At 53.8% G+C, this 11,233-nt stretch overlaps 1 protein-coding gene and 1 pseudogene across 17 annotated transcripts in view; one reads left to right on the top strand and one right to left on the bottom strand.

The window, feature by feature from the left end:
* Positions 1-6,741, top strand: part of LOC105464051 (proline rich coiled-coil 2B) — a 133,393-nt gene extending 126,652 nt beyond the window's left edge. For 13 of the 17 annotated variants that reach the window (XM_071078463.1, XM_011711674.3, XM_071078460.1 and 10 more), the window contains exons 29-32: positions 15-170; positions 771-862; positions 2,977-3,058; positions 4,307-6,741. In XM_071078463.1, the coding sequence (XP_070934564.1) occupies positions 15-170; positions 771-862; positions 2,977-3,058; positions 4,307-4,441 (465 nt within the window). In that variant the 3' untranslated portion in view covers positions 4,442-6,741. The remainder of the gene's footprint in view (positions 1-14; positions 171-770; positions 863-2,976; positions 3,059-4,306) is intronic. The other 4 variants (XM_071078469.1, XM_071078467.1, XM_071078468.1 and 1 more) reach the window with 1 other exon arrangement.
* A 779-nt stretch (positions 6,742-7,520) lies between these two features.
* On the bottom strand, positions 7,521-8,735 carry LOC112423508 (uncharacterized; annotated as a pseudogene).
* Between the last annotated feature and the right edge of the window lie 2,498 nt (positions 8,736-11,233).

Here is an 11,233-nt window from a genome sequence, read left to right on the forward strand (position 1 = left end):
TTGTCACCCAACAGCTGACCATGCCACTGCCTCGGTACGGCTCGGGGCAGCAGCCGTTGATCCTGCCCCAGTCCATTCAGCTGCCGCCTGGGCAGAGCCTCTCTGTTGGGGCCCCCCGAAGGATTCCTCCGCCCGGGTCCCAGCCGCCAGTCCTGAACACCAGCAGAGAGGTAAGGGGACCCATCTGCCTCTGACCCTAGGGAGGGGACCTTGTGTCACCAACCTTTTCTAGCAAGCTAAGTACCCCTGTGTGGTAGAAAGAGCCAGTGGCCTGGGTGTGTGCAGGACTGTCAGGGCAGAAAGGAAGGTGACCGTGTGTGGGGCCATCACACAGGCAGGTCCTGGGGTCTCTGAAGTTGTCGACGGCTGAGGACCAGGAACCAGCATTCCTCCCCAGCTCCCCAGGAGGCCCTGCTATGGACGGCCATGCTTCATTGGCTCTCCCACCTCACTTTAAAAAGAACAAAATATTGTGATGGTTCTTGCTTTCTAAGAAGCAGCCCTCTTGAGTCTGGTTTGGAGGGGAGGGGCTTGCAGATTCCTCCAGAACAGGGGTGCCCAGCCCCTGGGCTGCAGAGCTGTCCTGGTCTGTGGGAGAATTGTCTTCCATGAAACTGGGCCCTGGTGCCAAAAACCACTGCTCTAGAAGATGCCTCCCTGGGAATTTGCACGGCCCTCACCGCCTCTGCCCTGGGTTGTTCAGTAAGTCTGTGTGGTCCAGCTGTGTCCAGGGCCTCAAATGACAACTTGTTGCTGCTTGGTCTCTCTAGCCCTCTCAGATGGAGATGAAAGGCTTCCACTTTGCCGACAGTAAACAGAATGTCCCTTCAGGAGGCCCCGTGCCATCGCCACAGACCTACAGGTAAAACCACTCCCTGGGGACTGTGTGCTATGAGCTGAGCAGTTGCCAGAGCCGTGGCCCGGTGGCTCAGAAGAATCTGTGGGCCTGGGGAGAGCCACCAGAGACCTGGTCCCTCTGTGGGCCACGTGTCACTGTGGTGGTTCGGCACGGGGATGCACTTGTGTTGCAGTTAAACGTGGGGGAGTGAGGAATCAGGAGAGTGGTTTTGGCTTTAATCATTATAATAAATAAGATGCTCTGGATTGGGGAGCTTCCTGGAAAGGTAGGAAAAGGAACGGCTGACATTTAGTAGGCGTCAGGACTGACGTGACTTCCCATCAGATCCGAAAACAGGACCCACTGGCCACAGGGCTGCATCCTGCCTGGCAAGGGGAGAAGCATGGCCTTTCCCAGCGTCTCTTTCCTCGGACTTGCCCTATGACCCCTGCCAGGGGACTTTTTATTGCTGGGCTTGTGGGGCCATTCCTTCCACACTACAAACCAGCACCCTCTTTTTGCTTCCTTTGTGTCTGTCTCCACCTCCAGCAACTGTCTCAGGGTCCCCTTAGCTGGATACTCAGGTGGCTCTGTCGGATGCCAGCGAGAGCCTCTGGTCCACTGCCGTTTCTGCCCATGCTGGTGTGTGAAGGCAGCATGCGCTGGCCCTGGGCTCCGAGGGCTTGTACAGTCCACCCTTGTTACATGTGGGAGAGTCCTGAGACCCCTTTGTGTTTATAAATGAGTGAAACAGACCTGCCTGACCCATGGTGCCCTGTGAGGTTAATACCATCGCTGCAGGCGCCACGAGGTGTCCCCATGACTACACAGGTCCTTGCAGACCCAAGGAGTGCTCTGCAAGCCGGGCCCCCATGGTCTGCAGGTTGCTCCGGCTGCGCCCCCTCTGGCCCGCTGCCCTTTGCCTGTCTTCCATCACGGCATTCCACTCTTGTACCTTCATTTCCAGAGAAAGGGGTTTTTGTGAATTTTCCTCCCATTCTTTCTTTTCTGTTCTTATTTTCACTCTCCTGGCTTCATTTATTTCTGTTTTTAGTACATTTTGTTTTCCTACCATGTCTGTCATATAGACCAAAACATCAGGACTGTGTGAAAAAGATAGCTGGACAGTACCGACCATGGAGCGGAACTGGAAGGAGGAAGGCAGCTGCAGGTCTCAGCAGATGCTGTCCTGCTGCTGCCACAAGCAGATTCCAGAAGCCTCAAAAAGGCAAAACCCAGAGAACAGAGCCTGACAGGACAGGAGTCGCCTGTAGTCGCCTATGTAGTTGTAGGAATGAATGGCAGCAGATTATTCTTTGGAGCATATTTAGACAGTGGAAGCCTTAAACTAGTAGCTTTGTTTCTATGGTGTTTTAGGGGGGTTGGGGAATTGCTATAATTGTGTAAAGCAGTGTTTCCCAAAGTGTTCTGGAAATAGAGCTGCCGAGATGTGCGCTGCAAAAACAAGGGTTCCCTGGTCAGGTCCTTGGGGGAGTGCTGTCCCGGGTTGGCCTGCCGGGGAGGGCATTCACCACACAAGGCTGAGCGGCCCTGGGTTGCGAGTCCTGTTGAACTCTGCACACGGCACTTAGGCTTTTTGACCGCAGACTTGTTTTCCACGTAGCACCCACAACATCCCTGGGAACTAACTAGTGGTCAGTGGGACACATTTAGAAGTATGTTGTACGTTTTGGTTCCCCCACCCCTTCTTCTAAAAAGTTAAGACTAGAACAATACTCGGCACAGTTCTGACTCAGTGTCAGGCTTCTAGGCCTTTTGTCTGGGGCACTGCATCATGTTGGTCCAGACCCTGAGACAGCCAGTGTCGCTTTCTGCACAGCAGGACAGCCGTTCCCACCTGTACAGGGCCTGGGCCTCCCTCTCTTGTGATGCGTCTCCTTGAGCTCTGTCCTGGAGGTGCTGGGGTGGTCAGTGACAGTCACCCCCTCACCCTTCTGCGTTCTGGGCTGTCTTAGGTCTATGGTTGTTTTCCATCCGAGAGATCCACAGACCGTCCCGAGCACGCGCCTCTGGCCACAGGCCCTTCCTTCCTTGTGCCTCCTCCGTGTGCTAGGCTTTGACTCCATTTCTGTGGTGACACGTTGTGTATTCTCAACCCCTGCCTTTGGTTTTTTCAGGCCTAGCTCTGCTAGCCCCAGTGGGAAGCCCTCTGGATCAGCAGTTAACATGGGCTCTGTGCAGGGACACTACGTGCAACAGGTAGAAGATGGCTTTCCAGACCCTTCAGCCCTGGACACTTAGGCCTGTCTCCAAGCGCCAAAAGAGAAGGGACTGTCCAACCTATCTGAGCGCTCCTTGTCTAAAGAGAGCCATGCCCTAGCGGTTAGAGCACGGAACCAGGAGCTGGGCCGTCCGCGTCCCTCCTGGCGAAGGCATTTCTCCTCTTGACGGGCGTCTGGATCCTTCCTTGTCCTGCAGAGAAGGGAGGATGCCGATTCCTCTGAGGAGGTGGTGCTGGAAGGTGGACCAGCCCTGGCAGGTCGGGGCTGAGGTGCCCTGGGAGACTCGGTTAGGTTTGGGGGTCGGCTCTAGGAGCCCGGGTGCGCGCGCTGGTTCTGGTCAGTGGTGTGTCTCGTTTTTGTCTTGGCCGGGTGGGAGCACAGGTGAAGTTAATTTTACCCATATAATGAAAAGGACATCGCAGTGTATTTTCCTGCAGGCACTATTCTCTTCTCTGTTCTCTAAAACATGCTGGGGCTCACAGCTTAGGCCCCTCAGACCTGGGTTTTTAATCAGTCACTGTGCCTGGCTGGTAGAGGTGGGCAGTGATTGCTCTCATTGGTTCCCTTGGGGGTCATGAGAGTTGTGTGGAATGAGCTTCTAAAGCTTTCTTCCAGAGTTCAGACCTGGTGGGGGGCAGATGCGCTGACTGCTCTGTGACTTCCCCACCGCACTCCCTGCGTAGAGCCACAGACCAGGGGAGCCTGACTAGGAATGGGGCCCCAGGAAAAGGTTACAGAGTGGGAGTGAGTGGTAGGGGGTTTGGCTGAATCGCGGCCAGAGATCTGTGGGGCAAGTCTGCCTAGGGCCCCAGCAGACAGTCGGGGGCTCCGAGACGTGCAGGGGGCACTTGGATCTACTCGAAGGGGCTTTTTTGCCTGCGGGGCAGGAGGTGCACTGATTTGAAAAGGTTCTTCCAGTTGGCCTTGGGACCGGAACTGCTTCCGCCCTGGGATGTGCCATGGCGGAATTCTTTGTGGAGGACCCGGTGTCTTCCTGCCTCTCCGAATCACTGCACTCGGGGCTCATGGGAGGGAGCAGAGAGGGCACTCGCGCCACTTTCCTTACTAGGAGGAGGGTTTCTAAGTCTGGTCCTTCAACCAAGGGACGGATGACTTACGGGAGCTTTCCCTGCATCTCAGGAGCAGGAAGGGAGTGGTGGGAACTGTGTGTCCAAACACGCTTCAGCGCCAGGGTCACTTTGTTTTCCCATTCATCTGTCCAAAGGCAAAACAACGAGTGGATGAGAAACCCAGCCTGGGAGCCGTGAAGCTGCAGGAGGCCCCCTCGGCTGCCTCCCAGATGAAGCGAACCGGAGCGATCAAGCCTCGGGCTGTCAAAGTGGAGGAGAGTAAGGCCTGATGGTGCCTGGCTGCCACCTCATGTCGCCCCACTGGGGATGGTGCCGCCATGCGGCCTTGACATAGCCGACACTCGGGAGCCTCACCAGATCCACCGTCCAAATGCCTGGCCCGGACTGAGAGACCTCCCTCCTCTCCACTCCCGAAAGCTCCGTTGTCAACCAGCTTGCACCCGTGGATATATGGCATTGACCCGCTTGCTTTGAAATGAAACAAAAAAGCAAACGACACCTTCATCCCATCTGCTCCCACCGTGACCGTGGAGTGACGCCTCCCGTGCAGTGCAGATCTGCCCTCCCTGCCTCCTCCCTGTCCTGCCGCACAGCCAGGGCGCCTTCTCAGCAGTGCTTCCGGCCCAGCCGCCCAGTCCTAGGCACAGTGGTTTGGCAGCAGGGTCATTTTACTTTGAGGCTTTTTGTTTTAAAATGTAGCCAAGGTTTTTACAAAGGGGAAAGGAAAAGAAAACAGAAACGCAAGCTCCCTGTGTATAGCTGAACTTTTATATGTTTCTCGCCAGCCCCTCTCCTCCCTCCCATCTCTAGCCTCTGTCCAGTTTAATTTGATACGTCACTGCAGTACCTTAAGAGGTGACTCTTAAGAATGCATCCCCTCCTGATTCCTCAGCTGGTTCATCTTTGAGGTTATTTGCAAAAAGAAATGGAGGTTCTCGAGGGCACCCGTTGTGAGCACTCTGGTGCCTGGCTCCCCGCCTAGGAAGCAATGGGGTGCGCAGAGCAGCAGGCAGGTGGCGGCGGGGGGGTCACAGTTGGGTTCCAGCTCCTGGCCTGATGAGCCCAGGGTGCCTACAGGCAGCCCATGAACTTGATGACGGTTTTAGCATGAAGTTGATGACGGTTTTAGCATGAGAATCACACAGGGTCCCTGTCCTGAGCTGCTCTGAAGCCGGTGGATGTGCTGAGCACTAGAGACCAGTCATGGAGGTGGCTGCTGGTGGCTCCCAGGCTGGCCCAGATGGGATGAGCTGAGACACCACAGGCCCATCCCAGGCCCCGTGCCCTCTGCTTCTGGGGCTCCACACCCTGCCCCTCAGGGGCGCTGTGTTTCACACACTCTTTCCTTGAAGCCTTCTGTAACCTGTTGTTTTCCTTCCTTCCTCTTCTGGAGCCTGCTGCTTTCTCTGGACCCGTCTCCACCTCCCACACAGCTCGTCGTGAACACCACTTGGTGACGGAGGAGTGGACCTGCGTGTGGTCCCCAAGTGAGGCCGCTGGGAGTTTGTCCTTTTCCTCCTTTGCTTCACTCCCAGCAGCAGACCCAGGTTGTCAGGACAGGAGGGCCTGAGCTAAGCAGCAGGCATCAGTCTCATTTGTCTTCAGATGACCGGGGCGGGGGGCAGGGTGAGGCTGGGTGGAGGGCTGACCAAGGTCCAGAGGGCCTGCGCAGTCTCTGCAGGGGCAGCTTCTCCAGCCAGAGGCTTGTGTGAGCCATCGTGTGCTGGGCTTGTCGTTGTTAAATAAGAAACAAGGAAATCACTCCAGATTCTGTCATTCCAAGGAAAGGGAAGGGGACAGTTCAAGTTTCTTAGCTGTTCTTAGGGGTCACTGAGCGTCTACCTGCCCTTCCAGAGGAGGCCAGCTCAGAACACCGTGAGGAGAGGGCCAGGGATGCACCGCCCAGAGGCTGCCCTCGGCGTCTCATGGGTGCGGGACAGCGCTCGGGCTTGGGCTCTAAGCTCTGTGTCTAGTGTAGAACATGGGGAAGGAGCATCTTAGGAACTGCTAAAGTAACTTCTTACTGCTCTCACAATTCTAAGGAAGTGGGAGAACGGCCTCCTACAAACAGTGCCCACCCCAGAGCTGCCTGGGAAGGAGCAGTTTTACTGAAAGCTGCTTTACTGTTCACCTGCATCTTTCAGCAGCTCTCCTCCTGCCCTCACCTGTTCTTTTCCCTCTTCATCCAGAGTCTTTACGCTGGAGTCCTTTCCCCAGGGGCTGTCCACCTGACAGTTCCGGGCATTCCCTACCTGAGCTGTGTGTCTGCTTTCCCTTCTCCCACTGCAAGCGGCTGCTTGTGGGGCCTGGGATGAGCCCTCTTTGTCCCTATCTGCCCCCCTTGCCAAGCCATTCCTGGGTGAGTCCAGGCCTGCGGGAGCCACACATTCATCTCCACCTGGACACTTGAGCCACATGGCGAGACCCCTCCCACCCGACGCGGTGGTGCGTATGATTTGTCGAAAGAAAAAGCCTCCCGGATGCTGTTAAAAAGATATACCCTTCAGGTGAACCTGGCATCAGACCCACAGTACTTGCTGTTTGAGAAAAAATAAAAACAAAAAGGTCACCTGTTCTCCAGCCCTTTTCTCTTACCCGGTATTTCCTTCCTTCCTTCTCCCCGACCCCAAATAAAAAAACAAAAAACACAAGAATTTATTTATATGTATTGATGTTGTAGGTCTAGATAAAAAAAAAGAAGTAAATGTTTCACTGCTCTATTTATATATAATGTCTGAATTAATTCTGTGCAGGAAAGGCCAGGAAATTGCATGTGAAGTTCGGTGCAGTCACCACCTCTGTGTGACCTGAGCTGCAGTCTCTTCGCTGAGATGCAGATTTTAAATGAGACTGGGGGCTGAGGGCAGGCCTCAGGCCTCCCAGCGCCCCAACCCCTCCTTGGTCTGATTAAATGCAGTTCTTAGTGCAGAGACGTTTTAAGGTGCAATATATCTCTTCCTTTCACGTGGTTTTAGAGCCAAGCTCAAGGTAGTAGGACGTAGGGTCTTATTTTGTTTTCAAACCCCCATCTTCAGAGCGTAGATACATGCAGAGGCTTCTGCCAGGATACCACGGGGCCTTGGTGGGAACAGGTGGAGACCAGCGCTTGCCTTTTCTGCTGCTGAGTGGGGGGTCAGAACCCACTCACTTTTGCCTGCTCAAGTTGCCCTCTTCCCGATGCTGGCAGCTCTGCCTTTGCCATCGGGGGTGCGGCCCATTGCTCAGCAACCAGTGGCCTTGCGGTGGTATTTGTCCACTGTCCGCTAGAGTGGGATGAAGTCCAGAGTGTGGGTGTGCATCTGAAATGCTCATCCACCCACTGGGGACTTCAATGCCAGCTGCATTCGGTTTGGTTTTCTTCACTGTTGGCTTCTCCCCCCAGTTTTTTTTTTTTTTAAAACATTTGTATTGTTTTCAAACTTGGAATTCATAGACACTCTGGCTCTAGGTTCCTTAAGGGGGAAACAAAGGATGACTTTATTTCACATTCAAGAAAATCAGTTCAGTTCCAAAGCTGTGGTCCTTCCAGCCACTTCTAGGGACACTGGGGTACCTTGTTAAACATTAACATCAGTGCTCTCCAGCCGAGCTGTCGCCCTCCTATCTTAATGGATCTGCCTTCCGGATGGTCAGTGACGCCTTCTGGAAGCTGAGCGCACACAGGTGCACGGCCGTGCTGTGGTCTGGCCTGCTGCGGCAGCATGGCAGCTCTGGTGGAGCCTGCTCCCTTGCCATTTGGTTCCCCTCTGCCAAGTAACTGCAGGCTGCCCCTCAAATCTTCATTTGTCCCTTTTCACTTCCTGCAGAGCAAGCCTAGGTTAGAGGGTCTGCTGGAAATGGCCTTTGAAGACCAAGGATACCAGAGTGTGTGTGCTCTGTCATATTCTGTGATGAATGGGAAACAGGCTTCCAGAAAGCCAGCTCTCTTCTGAAATGTGACGGACCTAAGCAGGAAGTCATCCAGGACAGGAGTGGCTTGGTGTTGGAGATGGACGCTGTTGCCCTGCCATGCTCCACCAGGGCCACCAGTGTATATCTGGCTGGTGGTCTTCGGGCACGTGAGACCTGCTCTTCACTGTCTCTACCCCAGTTGGTGGCCTCCAGGATGGTAGTGGCACCCCCAGAGCCCCCATCTTCAGCATGTTCCGGAGCCTCGGAGTGGAAATTCCTGCTAAGGCTCTGTGTGGACGCCTTTCTCCCATGATCTAAAGGGGACACTGTACTCTTAAGCTTTTGACCTCATGCCTTGTGTAGTAAAAAAAGGATTTGGGGGTTTTTGTTTGGTTCCTGAGAGGGCTGTGTTTTGTTTTGTTTCCTTTTGTTTATGTTTTGGCCTTTCCTCTTTGTCTTTCCATGTAGACCAGATATTTGAAAGGGCAGACGATGGCTAGAGGTGTAAGTGCAGCTTGTTTAGACGTTATTTCGGGAAACTTACCTTGGATGGGAAATGGAATCGTGGATTCACCAGGCCGGTGCTGGCACACTCAAACCCTCGCCCTTTCCCTCCGGTTCAGTACCTATTGTTTCTCCTTTCAAATATGTGATTGTACTAGCTCTTTCCATATGAAAGAATTCTCCTTATTTAAATAAAAAAAGTTAAAAAAGATAAAGCTGAACATGCTTTCTCAGGTTGTACATCCCTCTTTTCTTGGTAATTTGACCAGAGAGAACCACAGATCAAAGAGTTCTAATTTTACAGAGTTCACATGGAAATTAGGAGTGGCACGGCCGAAATGCCTTAACAGAAGCTGTATGGGTAGAGAAGGGATTGAAACCCGTGGTTAAGAAGCATCTTGCAAATGCTGCAGCATCAAGCACTCTCCACTCTTCCCACGGATGGCATCTGGCTGTGTGCAGAGCCTGCCTGCGGCCCCATCACTTGCCATGAGAAATGAGCTGGTCAGAGGAGGTAAGCATTTGATGTGGCGTGTGGTGGTGTCACTTCCAGCAGTGCTTTTGCAGGAAGTGGAGGAGGATTATGCTGTGCTTTGGGGTGGGGAAGGAGCAAGCCAAGCCAGGCCTGCGGCAGCGAAGACTAAAAGGTAAGAATGAGTTGAGGCAGCAGTTCTCAGTTTTGCCATTGCCTCACTGTGTGACCTGGGGAAAGAGTCAGTCTCCTTAATCATAAAATGCAGACTGTAATGGTATCGACCTCATGGGGTAGTGCAGATTCAAAGTCACCAGTAGCTTTTAGCTTAGTGCCTAGAACCAGCTAAGAAAACTTAACAAATTACCTCCAAGAAATAAAACGCTGTTTCCGTGAGAAACACCAATCCCTCAACTTCCTTCTAAGCCTTTTGACTATGGAAGAGAGTTGGGGACCTGGGCACAGGCATCTCGGCTTTAACCAGCCACACTCACTGCCCTGATTCACTGCTCCCTAGGGACAGGTGGCTCAGAAAATCTCAAAGGGAGACGGGCCCTGAAGGAAGCTAGTCCTGAGGTTGGGGACTTGCAAGACGGAGGCTCTCAGTCCTGAGGCACCACCACTGTTAGCATGGCATGAACCAAAGCTCAACAGGCCAGCCCCACTCCCTCCTGGGGCCCAGGGAACCTTCCCTGCCCACTGTAAACACAGTTTGCCTGCAGCCTCTGGCCACAAACACAGGTGAGCCCCAGCTTCTTCCCTCTCTGTGGGATCTTGGGTGAGTCACATAACCCCTCAAGGGTAAGCCATAAAGAAGTAACCACTAAATTCTCAACTGGTGTCATCTAACGCTATGTTGACCAACATGGAAAAAAAGTCTTGCAGACAGCCAAGAACCGTAATTAAAGTTATTAAACCTGCAGTGTGTCCTTTTGGTCTGCATAGATTAACATACAAATAGACCAGGAGATCAAGAAGAAGCGAGGCTGAGAAGAGTGATCCATCAGCCTGGTTGCCTTGCTGTCAGTTACGCTGCTCTGGGTGCCGACTGTTCCAGGGAAAACATGGGAAGGGGTGCATTCACCCAACCAAAAGTACCATGTCTGCCCCAAAGCAGGCCTTTGGGAAGGCTCTTGACCCTGAGCACAGGGGGCTGGAGAGGCTGATGGAGAAGGAGGAGGAGCCCTGGGAAGGGAGGAAGAAGCCTCCAGTCTTCTGCCACGGAGTTTAGAGGAGGTGCCCCCACTGGAGCCTCTGATGGTCTTGCAGCCCCCACTCATGTCCGGGTTTTTTTTTTTTGGTTTTGTTTTTTGTTTTGAGACTGGGTCTCACTGTGTAGTCCAGGCTGGAGTGCAGTGGTGAGACCAAGGCTCACTGCAGCCTCGGCCTCCCTGCCCCAAGCGATCTCCTGCCTCAGCCTCCCTTGTAGCTGGGACTGCAGGCGGACGCCAACAGGCCCGGCTAATTTTTGCAATTTTTTTATGGAAACGTGGTCTCCCTATGTTGCCCAGGCTCTTCTGGAACTCAAGCGGGCTCACGGGATCCTCCCAACCTCGGCCACCCAAAGTGCTGGAGTTACAGGTGTGAGCCACCGCCCCCGGCCCTAGGTGCTTTTTAAATGCACTTACCCTCAGCCATTTCACTAGATGTATGTGCAAGCAGATTCGTGGCATCGATGTTTTTTTGGCAAGAAAACTAGGAGCGCCCATGGGCGTGGGAGCACGCACCTGTGGTCTCAGCTGCTTTGGAGGCCGAGGAGGGAGGATCGCTTGGGGCAGAGAGGTCGAGGCTGCAGCAAGCCGTGGTCCTGCCACTGTACTCCAGCCTGGGCGACAGAGCGAGACCCCGTCTCAAAAAATTAAGGCCAGACGCGGTGGCTCACGCCTATAATCCCAGCACTTTGGGAGGCCCAGTCGAGCAGATCACTTCAGGTCGGGAGTTCGAGACCAGCCTGGCCAACATGGCGAAACCCCGTCTCTACTAAAAATACAAAAATTAACCGGGCGTGGTGGCGGGCGCCTTTAATCTCAGCTACTTGAGAGGCTGAGGCAGGAGAATCGCTTGAACCCGGGAAGCGGAGGTTTTGGTGAGCCGAGATCGCGCCATTGCACTCCAGCCTGGGCAACAAGAGCGAAACTCCGTCTCAAAAAAAAAAAAAAAAAAGAACTAGGAGCGAACTGGCGCGCCGGCAGAA

The sequence above is a fragment of the Macaca nemestrina genome, chromosome 14 (assembly GCF_043159975.1).
Source record: "Macaca nemestrina isolate mMacNem1 chromosome 14, mMacNem.hap1, whole genome shotgun sequence".
NCBI lineage: Eukaryota > Metazoa > Chordata > Mammalia > Primates > Cercopithecidae > Macaca > Macaca nemestrina.